The 17,309-nt window shown below is 49.1% G+C and overlaps 1 protein-coding gene across 1 annotated transcript; it reads left to right on the top strand.

Annotated features, from left to right (window-relative positions):
- Nucleotides 1–586: 586 nt before the first annotated feature.
- Nucleotides 587–10,286, top strand: Exosc2 (exosome component 2). The gene is made up of 9 exons (XM_051166611.1): nt 587–720; nt 1,937–2,038; nt 3,341–3,386; nt 3,896–3,985; nt 5,140–5,205; nt 5,914–5,982; nt 7,737–7,913; nt 9,344–9,472; nt 9,914–10,286. The coding sequence occupies exons 1-9, from the start codon at nt 599–601 to the stop codon at nt 9,992–9,994; spliced, it is 882 nt and encodes a 293-aa protein (XP_051022568.1). The 5' UTR covers nt 587–598; the 3' UTR covers nt 9,995–10,286.
- Nucleotides 10,287–17,309: the final 7,023 nt, after the last annotated feature.

Below are 17,309 nucleotides of genomic sequence, written 5' to 3'. Positions count from 1 at the left end.
TATAGTGGCACATGCCTTTAATCCTAGCACTGGGGCTGCAGAGGCAGGTGGATCATTGTGAGTTCAAGGTCTACAAAGTGAGTCCTGGATAACGAGGGTGACCTAGAGAAACCCTGTCTCAAAACAAACAACAAACAAAAAACTAAAACAAAACAAAAAGCAAAAACAACAGCACTACCACCAACACCACCAACACCAACGTTGAAAACACAACCTACTCAAACTTGTGAGATCCCAGCACTTGGGAGTAGAAGCAGGAAGAGTGGGTGTTCAGCAGGGTTATCCTTGACTACACAGAGTTTAAGGCCATCCATACACGGGGGCCTTTCTCAAAAGCAAAAACAAAACTGACATCCAAACACCAAACCAAACCAACGCCATATTCCATTACAAAGTGAGAATTCATTAGTCTACCGGTGCTTTCTTGCCAATAGTAAACATGGTAGCTTGGCGCCCTCCCTCTCTCAGGTTAACTTCACAATTGCCAATAGTCAACATGGCCGCCACACCATACATTCCCATTGGCCGCTGCTCTAAAAGTAGGCGGGAGTTGTTGCGTCAGTGTAGAGCTGCGCCTGCGCAAGTCATTGGCGCCAAGATGGCGATGGAGATGAGGCTTCCTAAGGCTCGCAAGCCTCTCAGTGAGAGCCTGGGCCGCGACTCTAAGAAACACTTGGTGGTGCCAGGGGACACGATCACCACGGATACAGGCTTCATGCGGTACGTGAGGATCTGGGGGCGGAGGGTCCTAAGGTCTCAGGTGGCGGCTGCAGCGCTCTCTGCACGTGGCCTGCTGCCCCGGAACCCAGGCCTCCTGCCCCCTTGCATCTTAAGTCACCGAGGTCACACATCCGAGCGTCCATACCTGTCCCCTGCTTCCCGCGCGTAGTGCTTCTGACTCCCTGCAGCTCGAGTGCTTCCATCTAAGCCCCTGATTGCTTCCTTTGACCCAATGGCGTCCGGAAATCATGGGCCCTCAGCCTGAAACTAGATTTTTGAGCCTAACTGGGGAGGGCTGAGAGCAGGACCCTTCTTACAGGCTTCTGAAGGGACAGTGGACGTTGCTGGCTTGGTCATCTCCCTCCGTGGCACCTCAGTGAGAAGCCGGGGTTTGGCGCCCCCCCCCCCCCCGAGAGTACAACAAACTTAGCATGTCAAGGCAGAACGTCTTGTGGTAGTCAGGGCTCTGCAGCCGGACAACAGCATCGTTATCAGCATCCTCACCTGTAGGGCAGAAAAGGAAACTCCACCGTTGCATTATCACCAAAGATAAATCCGCGTTAGGTAGCCAGTCTCCCCATTGTTCTGTGTCTCTGTCTGTCTGTCTCCCCTTCCCCTTCCCCCTCTTCTCTCTCTCTCTCTCTCTCTCTCTCTCTCTCTCTCTCTCTCTCTCTCTCTCTCTCTCTCTCTCTCTCTCTCTCACACACACACACACACACACACACACGCGCGCGCGCGCGCGTCTGAGGTATAGCATTGCCTCTAAGCTTTAAGTTTGAAGTGATCAGATGGTAGAAATCTTAAGATTCATCACTGTATACTCTCAGAATATACCCAACATACTCTCGGGTATTGGGGCACAAAAGTGAAAACCTGTATTCTGGTGGAGTTTGTGACCTAGCTAGGAGACGTAAACAGTAAATGCCACAAAGGAAGTTGTAAATGCGGGGTCCGGGTAGTTGGGACTAGGGTGGAGGAGGTGGCAGTGGGGAGGGCCCCCTGTGTTGTCTTGGGATACTGGGGGCAGGTTGTTGGAAAGTGACCTCTGAGCACAACGCTTTAGGATGAGGAGATGGCCATGTGGCTCTCAGAGGAGTGAGTGCATCAGGCTCAGGGTGGGAGGAGCCTGTTAGGTTTGAGGGACACGCTCTAGATGGGGGAGATCACCTCCGGTGTGACCCTGGTGTCCTTCCTTTGTTCTCTTGTCCTTCAACAGGGGCCATGGGACATACATGGGGGAGGAGAAGCTCGTTGCCTCCGTGGCTGGCTCTGTGGAGAGAGTGAACAAGCTAATCTGTGTGAAAGCCTTGAAAACCAGGTGAGGACCCAGGTGTGTATCTCTTGGAGCATCTGGGGTGTACACAAGCCTTTCCCACCTCCCCATATCTCCACAATTGGTCCTGCTGCAGGCCTGCCGTGCTGAATGTCGCTGTTTGTCGTAGTTAGCTTACAGCTGCCAACTTGACACAAATCTAGAGTTATCTGGTAAGCTGGAACCGAAACTGAAGAATCCACCTCCATCACACTGGCCTGTGGGCATGTCTGTGGGGGCGTTTTCTTAGTTGGTAGTTGGTGTAGGAGGGCACAGCCCACTGTGTGTAGTGTCATCCCAGGGCAGGTGGGCCTGGGATGTGTAAGAATGCTGGTGAGGCCAGGCGTGGTGGTGCACGCCTTCAATCCCAGCACTCGGAAAGCAGAGGCAAGCGGATCTCTGTGAGTTCGAGGCCAGCCAGGGCTATGTGGAGAGACATCCCCCCCCCCCCCCCCCCCGCCATCAGACTGAGCCTGGGATGCAAGCCAGCAAGCAGCGTTCCTCTGTGGTCTCTGCTTCAGTTCTGGCCTCCAGGTTCCTACCGTGGCATTCCTTGACAATGGAGTAGGACCTGTGAGCCAAATAAAGCCTTTCCTTCCTCGGTTGCTCATGGTTGTATATGTATCACGGTAAAACAGAAGGCAACCTAGGACACTGTGTGAAGGAAAGTAGCGTGGGCTTCAAGGGTTTCCTCGTGACACTTGGTCCCTCCAAGCCTTGGTTACTTTGCTTTTCTGCACTGTAAAGAAAAGAGCCACCTCAGGAGTTGTTATTAGGATTCAGTGAGTGACATGGGCTGGAGAGAGGGCTCAGTGGTTAAGAGCACTGGCTGCTCCTCCAGAGGATCCAGGTTCAATTCCCAGCACCCACATGGCAGCTCACAACTGTCTGTAAGTCCAGTGTAATGCCTGGGTCTTAGCAAGAATATTTCACCCTTAGAATCAGGGTGAGGGGCCAGCAGAGTGCCTGAGCCAGACAGGCAGTGAGGAGATGATGGTTCTTGCATCCATGGAAGGTGACCTGTTTCAGAATCTTCTTCCTCCTTTGTTTGGTGACAAACTCATCTGTATTCATAGGCAGGTACCCCGTGTGTTTTTCGTTTGTCACATAATCAAAGTTAGGACTGCAATCTAAAGGATAGCTAATGAAGTATACACAGAGAGATTCTGAGGTTCCCAGGTCTGAATTGTAGTTATACCCATTTGCTAAAAACGATGTCTGAGGAAGCCCCTTCTGTTTGCTCAGTCTCAAATAGCGCTTGGTGTGGCCAGCCTGCTGGCTGCTGGGTAACCTTGTTTTCTCTTGCAGGTACAATGGAGAAGTAGGAGACATTGTAGTGGGGAGAATCACAGAGGTAAAGTGGATTTTGTTTGTTTGTTTTGTTTTTTTGAGACAGGGTCTCTCTGTTAGCCTTGGCTTCCCTGGACTCGCTTTGTAGACCAGGCTGGCCTTGAACTCACAGCGATCCACCTGCCTCTCTAGTGCTGGGATTAAAGGTGTGTGCCACCATGCCCGGCAAGAATTTTTTTTAAAGATTTATTTATTCTTTTTTTTTTTTTTAAGATTTATTTATTTATTATTATGTACGCAGTGCTGTGCTTCCATGTACACCTGCAGGCCAGAAGAGGGCACCCAATCTCATTACAGATGGTTACCAGCCACCATGTGGTTGCTGGGACTTGAACTCAGGATCTTTGGAAGAGCAGTCAGTGCTCTTAACCTCTGAGCCATCTCTCCAACCCCTAAAGTGGATGTTTTACAAAGTGAAGGAGGCTGGTGGCTCAGGCATGGGACCCTCATCCTGTCATGGTGAAGAGGGGGCTCTTTGTTTCTGGTGAGATTCCCCCTGCGTCTCCCTTACAGGTCCAACAGAAGAGGTGGAAGGTGGAGACCAACTCCAGGCTGGATTCTGTCTTGCTCCTGTCATCCATGAACCTGCCTGGTGGGGAGCTGGTAAGCACTCGCCTGCCCTAGAACCACCCAGTTGAGCCGTGGGGCCATTGCTCGTCTCTACACTGAGGTTGTTAGGGTTTTGGCATCGAGCCTGCTGCTTTGCTCTCCTCCTGGCCCTCTGCTCCCAACACAGGCAGTAGCTGGTGTGTGGTACCACCAGAAACGCCCATGGTGCGGGGCCCAGAAGGAGGCTGGGAAGAGGCTCCTGGACCTTGGTGCTCGTTTTATTTCTTGGTGCCTCGGCCTTGCACAGGGGAGGTGTCCCTTGAAGGGCTGGTCTTGGCTTGCTTATGTCTTACCTTTTTTGGAGGGTAAAGTGGGGTGGGGTTGAGACAGGGTTTCTCTGTGTAGCCTCAGCTATCCTGGAACTCGCTCCGTAGACTAGGCTGACCTGGAACTCACAGAGGTCTGCCTGCCTCTGCCTTCCGAGTGCTGGGATTAAAATGGTGTGGCACTGTGCCCTGCTTGTCCTTAGTTCTCAGTGACTTGAATGGCACTTTTGTCCATACCATGGTTCAGTCTAGCATATGTCTCAGGGGCTCCTTGAGCTGCGGCCTATGGAGAATGCCAGAATAAATAAAAGCAGCACAACTGAGTCCCTTGGTTTTTTGTTGGTTTTGTTTATTTGTTTGTTTGTTTTTCGAGACAGGGTCTCTCTGTGTTATCTTGGCTGTCCCAGACTCACTCGCTTTGTAGACCAGGCTGGCCTCGAACTCACAGCGATCCACCTGCCTCTGCCTCCTGAGTACTGGGATTAAAGTCATGCACCACTGCTTCCGGCCACAACTGAGTCCCTCAATCAGCTTATAGGTTGGTGGAGGATAGAAGATAAATGGTGGCAGGGGACCGGAAAAACTTGGGGAGCAGAGAGTGGCCATCTCATGGGAGGGCCTTGGAGTCAGAGTTGGCAGGGGTTGGGGACTCTGGGGTGAAGGGGGATATGTGTGAGGTGTGGTGGGTGAGCAGGGAAACAGGCTCAGTGAACTTCTGAGGAGAGCGACTGTGGTCTCCCTTGCTCCCACCAGAAGCTCGGTTACCTCTTGTCATACTTGCTTATGTTAAAATACCATGGTTGGCTTCCAGGAAAAAGGAGCCATGGAGAGATCTCTTCCTGCATGAGGCTTATGGCATGTGGCCATTTTTCTGTGTTTCAGAGGAGAAGGTCTGCGGAGGATGAGCTGGCCATGAGAGGCTTCTTACAGGAAGGGGACCTCATCAGTGTATCCTGTCCCTTCCGTGCTCTCCCACAGGGCTGTGGGAGAGGAGCAGAACCTTGCAGGGGTGGAGTCCTGGGTCGTGGCCAGGGCCCTGCTGCCACTCTGCTCTTTCTCCTCAGCTCAGAACACTGCCCTGGGTTTTGTAACTTGGGATCAACGGGGAAGCTAGACACTGGTCTTTCCCTTTTTAGAAAAGGTAGCCCAGACTGGCTCGTATCCCCTGGGCTGGCCTCAGATGTATACATTTCTGTCTTAGCTTTCTGAGTACTGAGATTTCAGGCATAGGCCATCATTCCTGGCTTCCACCCAGATCTCCTTTTTCATTTAAAAAAGTATATTTGATTCTATTTGTTTATTTCTCTGTCCAATCACTGCTGTTGTGTGCATGTGGAGGTCAGAGGACAACAGGCGGGTGTTGGTTCTCCCGTGTGGATCTAAGGGACAGAATTCAGATTCTTAGGCTTGATGGAAGTGTCTACGCACTGAGCCATCTCACCAGCCCTCCTGTTTTCTGAATGATAATGAATGCATATCCATGCAAAGATTGTATCAAGGTACTCTTGCCAACCAAGGGGAAGGTGAGGCCTGTCTGAGATGGGCAGGGTGGCTGTTCATTATGGGAGGGAAAGCTGGATGGATACAGGCAGGTGGAGCATGAGTTGGATTGCCAAGGCTACCGCTGTTCCTATTGTTCCTTCATCATCTGGGCAGGCGGAGGTCCAGGCGGTGTTCTCAGATGGAGCTGTTTCTCTGCACACCAGGAGCCTGAAGTATGGGAAGGTAAGTCAGGCTGTGAGGCTCCAAGTCCAGTCCCGAGTCCCCGGAGCTCCCTGGCACACTGCCCTAAAGACCTGGTCGTAGCTGGCTGTGGCATCACGTCCTGCAGGCCCAGTGCCCTGGAAGCTGCAGTAGAACTAAAACTGGAGCCAGCCTGGGCTACAGAGACAGCAGAAAGTGACAACACAGGACTCAGATGGTGGGAGAAGGGCCTTCTGCTGCTGGTGGCAGGGCTAAGGGTGATTGGTACCCTAAATCCCTTTCCTCCTGAGGAGCCTGTTGTGGCAGAGCCTCTCTGCTCGGGGCTGTGAGGCTCTGCTCCCTTTGGGAGATGCTCAGCCCAGCACTCAGGCTGCTTGCAGAGCCATGTCTGCAGTACAGTCAACACAGTGGGCATTGCTGCTAGCAAAGATGGATTTCCCATCTGAGCCTCTAAATGAATTTTGTCTATCATTGAGGTTTTTTATTTTAAAGATTTATCTATTTTTTATTTTATATAATACAATTCTCTGCCTGCATGTCAGAAGAGGGCATTAGGTCACATGATAGATGGTATAGATGGTTGTGAGCCACCATGTGGTTGCTGGGACTAGAACTCAGGATCTCTGGAAGAGCAGACAGTGCTCTCAACCTCTGAGCCATCTCTTCAGCTCCCGAGGTGGTTTATTTTAAAGACAGCATGCTTCCTTGGACACATTAGGGCATATTTGTTTCTTGTCTCATCATTTTCTGAGAGGAATAAAAAAGCTGTGTCCTTTGATGAAGTGGCAGCTGTCAGCATGTTCTTGACCATGTCCTTGAAGTAGGAGGTGCTGTTGACACGTCCTTATTGGTATGTAGGCCGGGCATGGTGTGCCATCCAGTGGCTCACATCTCATGGATGGCCTGGCAGTTTAAGGTTAAGATCCCTACTAGGGTCATGGACTGGAACTGTTATGGGGCCAGTGGGAGAATCCTCATTGGCTCTAGATTCTGTAGTGGCCAGAACACTTGCCCTGGATTAGGAGGCAAAGGGAGGTGACAGCATTGACAGCTACCTTCTTTTAATTAAAATGTGCAGCCTGGTGGTGGTGGTGGTGCACACCTTTAATCCCAGCACTCAGGAGGCAGAGGCAGTTAGCTCTCTGAGATCGAGGCCTGCCTGGTCTACAAAGTGAGTTAGTTATAGGAAATCCAGGGCTACACAGAGAAACTAGGTCTCGGAAAAACAAAACTAACTATAATAAAATAGTTTAAAACATTAAAATGTGCATGCCGTGACACATGTGTGGAAGTCAGAGGACATCTTGCAGGGGTTGGCCATCTTGTGCTATGTGGCTCCTGGGATTGAATTTAATTTAGCTTGTCAGGCTTGACAGCAGGCCCCTTTACCACCATCTCATCAACCTGACTGCCACTTTCTCTGGGATCTGTAAATAGCCATGAGCCAGAAATGGTTCCTGCAAGGTGCATGCTCTGTGCCCTGGGCGACAGCAGTGTCCATAGGAAGGACAGTGATGGGGTACACTGGATGTCTACTCTGTATCCTACTTTGCATTCAACTCACTGCTTGATCTTTTTGCTGGGGGGATACGGCCCCCCCTAGATAGCTCAGCCGGCCTGGTATTAAGTGAGCCTCTTGCCCCAGCCTCTTGAATGCTGTGCTCCCCTACCTTGGTTGATTTCCTTTTTGTACAGGGTCTCATGTAGCCCAGGCTGGCCTCGGCCTCCCTTATAGGCGCGTGCTACCATGCCTGCCTTACGGTCTGTCTCTTTAGCTAGGTCAGGGAGTTTTAGTCCAGGTCTCTCCTTCCCTGGTGAAGAGACAGAAGACTCATTTCCATGATTTGCCGTGTGGTGCCTCAGTTATTCTGGGAAACAACGGTTTCATCTGGATCTACCCGACGCCTGAGCACAAGGATGAGGATGCCGGAGGCTTCATTGCAAACCTGGAGGCAAGTGATAATTTTAGTGGTTGATTGTGAGTCCCCTATGCTTTTGTGGTAGGTGGAGTCTGTTGTCCTGTGTGTGTGCGCGTGTGTGCGTGCGTGTGTATGACAAGTTGGTTTATCATGTACCATGGCACATGTAGAGGTCAGAGGACAACTTCCTGCCATTGACCTTTGCCCTTCTCTATCTTGTTTAAGACAGTCTCTTTGCTAGCTGGCCTATGAGTGACTGAAGATTTTCCAGTGGGTGTGGTAGGGTTACAGACACGCTTTGTCAGCTGTTATGTGTGTTTTGGGGGTCCTGCTTAGTAAATGCTTTCACCTGTGAGCCCTGTTGTACTTTTTTTTTTTTTTTTTTTTGGTTTTTCGAGACAGGGTCTCTCTGTGTAGCCTTGGCTGTCCTGGACTCGCTTTGTAGACCAGGCTGGCCTCGAACTCACAGCGACCCGCCTGCCTCTGCCTCCCGAGTGCTGGGATTAAAGGCGTGCGCCACCACGCCCGGCCCCCCCTGTTGTGCTTTTATATCAATCGTCTTGTACCACTTAACATCTAGGATGTTTTCTGAGAACTGCAGTATTAGGTGAGTATCTCCGAGGGACACAAAGATGCTGCAGCACTGCAGTGGTGGTGTTGTGGGAGGCCGCTGCATCTGTGTGAGCTGCTGGTGCCTGCAGTGCTGCTTGTGGCTCGCTCACTTGCTGTGTGCTACATTGACTGCAGAAACTGCTGGACTTTGGATGAGTCTGAGCTAGAGAGTATTTGTGGCACCTGATTGTCCTCGCTGCCCGTAAGAGATGAACTCAGTGGCTGCCTTGAGCTTTCAAGGTGGCAGTGGCAGGGGAATAGCCAAACAGCCACCGAAGAAGCAGCAGGGCTCCAGTTCAAACTCTAGAACCCATGGGAAAATGTCAGATGCGTTGGTGCACATGGATGTGATCCCTGGGGCTCGTCTGCCAGTCAGCCTAGCCTAACTGGTGAGATCCAGGCTAAGAAGATGCTGTTTCAAAGGAGATGGGTGGGGCAGGGTGTGGTGGCGCACATCTTTAATCCCACCACTCTAGAGGCAGATCACTGAGTTCAAGGCCAGCTTGGTCTACAAAGCAAATCTAGGACAGCCAAGGCTACGCAGAGAAACCCTGTCTCCAAAAAAAAAAAAAAAAAAAAAAAAAAAAAAAAATCAAAGGAGGTGGGTGGCATTCCTAGGATGACACCCGAGGTTGTCCTCTGACCTTCATGTGCATGCAAACTCACAAGCATATGCACACATGAACTTGTATGTGCACACATTTAAAAGATTCCACAGTGTGCTGTTAGGTTGGCATAGAGTTCCATGGTGGAAATGAATGTGATTTATTTCTTCTGTGGCTTCTGGGACTGTTTGCTTATTTGGATCCTGTATTTTTTTTTTCCCTTCCCCTTTGTGTTTCGGGGTGTAGCCTGTATCCCTTAGTGATCGCGAGGTGATCTCCCGGCTCCGGAACTGCATAGTCCTGCTGGTAACTCAGAGAATGATGCTGTACGACACCAGCGTCCTGTACTGCTACGAGGCCTCCCTGGCGCATCAGGTGCTTCACCCAGAGCCCTTCCCTGTGTGCGGGCTGTTTCCTTAGCACTCCCCTTCCCTGCTCATACCCCGTGGCCGGAACTGGACTGGACACAGCCTTAACGAGTCCCTGCTGGGCTCTCTGAGATATTTCCAGGGTTTGGTCTCAGTGTCTAGTCCCATGCTAGGGATGCAAGTAGGATGGGGGTAGCAGGTAGGATTTTTTTTTTTCTTTTCTTTTTTCTTTTTTTTTTTTTTTTTTTTTGTACAATAATAGCTTTCATCTTGCCTGTCTCAAAATCCATCTATCTTCTTGATTTTTTTTTTTTTAAGTCAATAGAAAGATTTTTCTTGATTTAAAAAAAATATTTTAGCCAGGCCTCCCTTCCTCGTTCTAGTGGGCTTGCTGTTCCACGTGTGGCTATTTCTGAATGAGCACATACCGTTCTCTTTTTGTCTTCAGATCAAAGATATCTTAAAGCCAGAAATCATGGAGGAGATCATGCTAGAAACACGCCAGAGGCTTTTGGACCAGGAGGGATGAGGCCAGGTGCCGAGGATGGGACTGCGCACCTCTCTGGAGCAGTTACGGGTGAAAAGTCTGCTGTGTGGTCCCCACGTCTGGCCCAGGGAGGATCTGACAAGCACATTGCCCATCTGCCGTGGCGCAGCAGAGCCGGGCCTGTCCTCTCTTGTTCTGGGACAAAGCCAGGGTGGAAGCCAGTGGTGGCTTTGGGGGCTTGGACCCCAGGATAAAGGGTAGTTTTAGGTCTCTCGGGGCACAGTGTCCCAGCCTGGTGACTTCTCCTGGAATCGCTCAGAGACTCTGTCTTCCAGCCACACCACACAGGGCCCCATAAAATTGTCCAGTAGAAAACATGGTGGGCTGGGGATGTAGCTCCTGGGTAGAGCACTTTCCTAACATGTTCAAGGCCCGAAGTTCAACCCCAGAAAAAAGAGCCAAAGAAAAAGAAAGATGTGGCCACGGCAGCAGGAAAGGTCTGTTTAGACTTCTACTCCATCTCATTTAATGCACCAGGTGTGGTTGGGGGAAAACTAGTAGAGTTAGAGCTGCAGTCGAATGGATAGGAGCGTAAACTGAGCCAGCGGCCTTTGTGTTCCTCCTGGTGACAGGGTGAGGGGTCCATACCCTCTACCTGGGCTTCCTTCCCCTTGTGTGTGAGCTGTTTGTTTCTGTAGCATCATCTCAGGCCCTTCAACATGTCCACCAGCAGGAACTGGCCTTGAGACGGCCTTAAGGAGTACCTGGATTGTTCCCTGAGATGTTCCTCTCTCCTGCTTGCCCTGCCTGGGAGGGTGCTTTGTAAGACGCTAATGACTGAGAGGAGAGTGTTCTGGGCCCACAGTGCTGTCTGATGTTCTGACAAAAACAGAAAACATTGGAAAAAAGCCAAGTTGTTTCCTTGTGTAATTGACAAGGTGATATATTAACTTTTGAATAATTTAAAGTTGGAACAGGATACAAATCCTCTGTGTGGAGCAAGTTCCTACGCTTTGTTTTCTTCTGACTGTTTAAAAGTGGCCTAGCCAGCTTGGTAGCTCAGGGGTATGATTCTATATGGAGGCAGAGATAGGAGTTGGGGCCAACCTGGGCTATACAGATTCACTAAACAAAACCAAAAAATGGGACCCTAATTTAGATTTCTCAATTAGCATTACCTTTCAATTTATTTGTGTGCATGGGTGTGAGAGTGTGCATGTGGCAGTCAGGCGTGCTTGTAGGAGTCAGTTCTGTCCTTCCATGTGGGTCCTAGGGAACACACTGACGTCTGCAGGCTTGACCACAGTCACCCCTGACCCCACTGAGCCATTAAACTGGCCCAAAATATTTGTTTATTTTTTGCCAGCACTAGGGATGGAACCTAGGGCTTTGTGTATACTACTAGACAAGGGCAGTACTGAACAGTGGCCTGGCTCATGAATGTTTTAAAAGCCTTGTTTGGATGCTGGGTATGGTATACTCGCCTTTCATACCAGCACTCAGGAGGCAGAGGCAGGCAGATCTCTGAATTTGAGGCTAGCCTGGTCTACAGGGCAGTTTCCAAGATAGGGCTACACGGAGAGACCCTGTTTCAAAGAAACAAATAGCCAGGCAGTGGTGGTGCACTTTAATCCCAGCATGAGGGAGGCGGGTCTTTGTGAGTTGGAGGCCAGCGTGGTATACAAAGCGAGTCAAGACAGTCAAGTCTACACAGAGAAACCCTGTCTTGAAAACAAACAAAAACCATAAATAAATAGACCCCCCCTCCCAATAACAACAAAAAATAATATGGGCATTTCATAAATGTATACAATATATTTTGATCACATCCATCCCCTGCTTTCTCAGGCCCAACCCCCCAGCAAGCTGCCTTTCCAACTTCATCTTTTCTGTGTAGCCTTAGCTGTCCTGGAGCTCACTGTGTTGACAAAGCTAGCCTCAAACTCAGATTTACCTCCCTCTCCTGAGCGCTGGGATTAAGATATGCCTGGCTCCCCATTTATCATTCTAAATAACCTACTGAGTCTAGTTAGTGCTGCCCATATAACCCAGAATATAGTCCATCATGGCAGCTTGAGGTGGCTGGTCACATTGTACCCACAGTCAGGAGACATGTGTGCTATGCTTGGCTCACTTTGCCTTTCTATCTAGCCCAAACTCTAGCTAGTGAAATGGCCTTGCCCAGAGTCAGGTGGTTCTTCCTGTCTTAACCCAGACTAGAAGCTGGTTTGTGGAACTTTCCAGAGCTTTGTTTCCATGGTGATTCCAACTCCTGTCGCGTTTACAATCAGGATCAGCCATCACACAGCACCAGTCAGTAGTCAACTTGTGTGTGTGTGTGTGTTTCTTTTTTGTTTTTTTGAGACAGGGTTTTCTCTGTGTAGCCTTGGCTGTCCTGGACTCACTTTGTAGACCAGGCTGGCTTCGAACTCACATCAATTCACCTGCCTCTGCCTCCCAAGTGCTGGTGTGTGTTTCTGAGATGGGGCCATAGATAACTTTTAATTTAATCCTATGTTCTGAGGGACCACATCTTACCGAATTCCCGGTGTCTGAACTGCAACTTCATGTGGGCTCGCCCGCTCGAATTTCAGAAGTTTCCAGGTTGTTCACGTCTTAGGGGATGGGAACGGGAGCCTGAGTCCCACTTGAGTTCATTTGTCCTCACCTGTTTCTCCTAAGCTGCTAGCAAGATACTGAAGTGTCTGCTTCAGGGCAGCTCAGTACCCAGAGGTCCAAAAGCAGCTTCAGCTGGGTATGTGCTTTCATAGCCCACCAGAGGGCGCCCTTGATAAGTGTAACTACAGTAGGTGCGAAGAGCTGAAATTTTGTTCCTGAGCTTTATGAATTGAGTTGAACCTATGAGCAGCACAAGATGCATCAATGTTGGTTTAACATCTGTCAGATATGTGCTGTGCTCTGCATTCTGTAGTTTGAGCCCTTAAAGGTTTTCTAGTGTTAAAATGTAGTGCATTTTGCTTGTTATTCTTGGCGCCTCCTAGGCAGTGGGCTGTGCCAAGATGGAGCTGAACATCTTCCTAGCCGTGGCTGCCAGAAGCTCATTGAAGAGAGTGGTGAAGGCAGGCATCATTCTTTCTATGAGAAGCGCATGGCCACAGAAGTAGCCGCTGAAGCTCTGGGTGAAGAGTGGAGGGTTATGTGGTCAGAATCTGCGGTGGGAACGGCAAGCCAGTTTTTCCCATGAAGCAGGATGTCTTGACCCACAGTGACCCAGCTGCTGTAGAGTAAGGGGCATTCCTGCCACAGATGAATGGGGGAGAGGATGTGCAGGTCTATTCTTGGATGCCAACTTGGTTACTGTGAGAGAAAAGGGAGATTTTTCCTGGGCTGACAGATCCTTCTGCACTTGGTGGCTGGGGTCCAAAAGAGCTAGCAGGATCTGCACCCGAAAGATGGTGAAGTCAGAAAGCCCTTAAGAAGGGAAGAAGCCCGGGACCAGGACACCCAAGACACGGTGTTCTGTTCTCTGCTCCCCTACAGCACAAGCATTGGTGTGATGCACTGCTCTAAAGAAACAGCATGCGGGCGCTGGAGAGATGGCTCAGCGATTTAGAGCACTGACTGTTGTTCTAGAGGTCATGAGTTCAATTCCCAGCAACCACATGGTGGATCACAACCGTCTATAGTGTGATCTGATACCCTCCTCTGGCCTGCAGATGTACATGCAGGCAGAGCTCTGTTTAAATAATAATAAATAATAAATCTTAAAAAAAAAAAAAGAAACAGCATGCTAGGAAAAACAAGGTTTTTATCTGCAGGGAACACTTGCTATAACGAAGGAAACTAAAGAAAACACCCAGGAATGCATTGCCAGAAGATTTAGGCTGTCTTCACTGACAGTTTCTCAGTGTGCCCCTTGTTTACCCTGGACTCACTTTGTAGATCAGGCTACCCTTGAACTAAGAGATTGGCCTGCCTCTGCCTCCCAAAGTGCTGGGATTAAAGGCATGCACCTCCAAGCCCGGCCAAAGGTAAGTCTTCTAAGAGGAACAAATAATTCAGGCAGTGGTGTTGCACACCTTTAATCCCAGCATTCAGGAGGCACCAGCAGGTGGATCTCTGAGTTTGAGGCTAGCCTGGTCTACAGATTGAGTTCTAGGACAGCCAGGGCCACACAGACACCCTGTCTCAAAAAAACAAAACAGGAAAAAGAGCAGGGCATGGTGGCACATGCCTTTAATCCCAGCACTTGGGAGGCAGAGGCAGGCGGATCGCTGTGAGTTCAAGGCCAGCCTGGTCTACAAAGTGAGTCTAGGACAGCCAAGGCTAACACAAAAAGACCCTGTCTCCAAAAACCAAAACAAAACCAGGAAACAAAACAAAAATACCAGCGGGGAAGAAAGGAACAACTAAATAATCATAAATTCATCTGAAAGAAAACTGGGAGCAAAAACTTGGGCTGGGCTAAGGCTCCAGGGTAAGGTCCTGTGATGACCCTGCAGTGAGGCAGATCTGAGGCTGGGAAACCAGGTGTTTAGTAAAGATCAAATTTGGTTTTAAGATTATCAGATAAGGAAGCTGGGCTTGGTGGTGCATGCCTTTAATCCTAGCACTGGGGAGGCAGAGGCAGGTAGATCGCTATGAGTTCAAGGCCAGCCTGGTCTACAATGCGAGTCCAGGACAGCCAAGGCTACACAGAGAGGCCCTGTCTCAAAAGACTTAAAAAAAAAAAATCAGACAAGGGCTGGAGAGATGGCTCAGAGATTAAGAGCACTGTCCTTCGAAAGGTTCTGAGTTCAATTCCCAGCAACCACATGGTGGATCACAACCATCTATAACGATCTGGTGCCTTCAGGCATGCAGGTATACATGCAGGCAGAATACTGTATAAATAAGTAATTAAAAAAAAATTTGCCAGCCGGGCGTGGTGGCGCACGCCTTTAATCCCAGCACTTGGGAGGCAGAGGCAGGCGGATCGCTGTGAGTTCGAAGCCAGCCTGGTCTACAAAATGAGTCTAGGATGGCCAAGGCTACACATAGAAACCCTGTCTCGAAAAAAAAAAAAAAAAAAAAAAAAAAAAAAAAAAAATTTGCCAGGCAAAAAGTAGTAATGTCTGTAGCTTTTAGGTGAGGAAACTAGAGAATAAGATCGTATGAGTCAAGCCGGGCGTGGTGGCGCACACCTTTAGTCCCGGGTAATTCAATGAGGAACAGATTGCAGGTTTAGCAGGCTGCCAAAGCCACCTGGATCAACTGCAGTGTAGTTTGCTTGCTGTATCGAGACTGGTTGTATTTTTTTTTTTTTTTTCTGAGGTAGGGTTTCTCTGTGTAACCTTATCTGTGCTGGACTAGCTTTGTAGACCAGGCTGGCCTCGAACTCACAGATCCATCTGCCTCTGCCTCCCGAGTGCTGAGATTACAGGCGTGTGCCACCCTCCTGATTGTATTCTTAATGTGTGTGTTGGGTGTTTTGTCTGCATGTGTGTCTGTGTATTACATGGTGTGCCAGGTACCCTCCAAGGCCAGAGAGGGCATCAGATCTGGAACTGGAGTTACAGATGGTTGAGAGCTGTTATGTGGGTGCTGGGAATTGAACCCAGGTCCTGGAACAGCAGCCAGTGCACTTAACTGCCGAGCCATGTCTCCAGCTCCAAGACTTTATTAGGATCACTTCTTGCTTTGCCAACTGCCTGTCTGCTCCTCCTTTTGTGTTCCTGGATAGTAAGAAAGCACTTACCTGGTACAGTATGCCAGCCCAGGGATAGGTTCTTAGTAAACAGACTGGTGATCTGGCCACTTTGGTAGGGCACTTGCCTGGCGTTCTTGAGGCCTTAGGTTCCCTCCCCAGCACTGCTTAAGCCAGCTTCAGTGGGGCCTGCCTGTGGGCCTGCCACCTGAGAGGTGCTGCAGAGGAACCCAAAGTATAAAGGCCTTCTCAGCTATATAAGGCATTGAAAGGGCAGCCTGGGCTAGAAATCCCCTCAAAACCAACGAACATTGGTTGAAGAACTATCTGTTTATTTATTGAAGAGTTGCAATTTGAAGTGCTGAAGTTCAGTCGTTAAAACCATTCCTTTTGCAGAGGATCTGGGTTTGGTTTCCAGCTCACAACCATGTCTGCTCTGGGGGAATCTGATGCCCTGTGGCTCTGTTGACAACAGACACGATAGTGGTGCACATAAACTCAGGAACACACACATATGAAAATTTAAAAATTCTTAAAAAGACACTATTTGTTAGCTCAATTTAAAGTTCAACCTGGGAATAAAGAATGCAGTAGGGAAAGGAATCTTAAAAAAACAAAAACAAAAAAAGCAAACAAAAAACCAGTTATCAGGATAAAAAGGGTAACTAATCATAGGGGAACAAAGATTTGAAGACTGGCGATACAAATTAAGAGGAGTTTAATTACAATAAAACCGACAATCAGATTCTGTGGGTGAACAAAAGTTCACCCACTAGAATTTATAAATTCCAGTTCTAAATATGAGCACAGGTTTTCGTTTGCTTCACATTATTTCAAGTGACTTGTTTTTGTTTCCTGAGACAGGGGTACTCTGTATAGCCCTGGCTGTCCTGGAACTCAGATCCACCTGCCTCAGCCTCCTGAGTTCTGGAATCAAAGGTGTGTGCCACCACTGCCCAGCTGAGTGTAGTTTAAATGATCTAAATGCCATTTTCTTATTTTCTTTGTTTTTTAATGCAGGGTCTCACTAGGTAGCTTAGCTGGTCTGGAACTTTATGTAGGGGTGTGTGCCTCTTGAAATTGCATTTTCAAAAACAAGTGCCACTTTTCAACCTGGTAGATTTCTAAAATACTAATTTGGACCCACATCACTACAGCGCCCCCTGAGGTCATCAGTAACTTCTGGAAACTTGCCTTTCATTAGCACAACAGTTATTTGGTACTGAATGCTTCAGTAGAAGCATTTCAGCAAGAAGTAGCTACTTTAAAAGGACACTTGGATCACAGCTGTGTATGCTTTTTCGTCAGTGTAGTGGGAGCAGCATTGCATGGGGTAAAGCATTTCATGTAAAAGTGCACACAGTGTGTGCTGTGACGAGTGGGCCCCTTTAGAAATGGGTCCAGGAAGCCGGGAGTGGTGGGGCACGCCTGTGATGCCCTGAGTTCGAGGACAGCCTGGTCTACAAAGCCAGTCCAGGGCAGCCAAGGCTACACAGAGAAACCCTGTCTCGAAAAACAAACAAACAAACAAACAAACAAACAAAATTAAAGACAGAAATGGGTCCCTGTAATAGGGACAGTGAAGACCGGGGAGCCAGAGCATGTACTTTAACAGGTGTGGGGTAGTTATGCAGACTTTTGAGGCCTGATAACCTCGACAGTTTTCACCTAATTTCAAATTTTATGAGGAAGTGTGTCTCACCTGTGAAA

Source organism: Acomys russatus, chromosome 24 (assembly GCF_903995435.1).
Source record: "Acomys russatus chromosome 24, mAcoRus1.1, whole genome shotgun sequence".
In the NCBI taxonomy this organism is placed as follows: domain Eukaryota; kingdom Metazoa; phylum Chordata; class Mammalia; order Rodentia; family Muridae; genus Acomys; species Acomys russatus.
The sequence above is the reverse complement of the archived record's forward strand: the minus strand, read 5'-3'. Positions and strand labels throughout refer to the sequence as shown.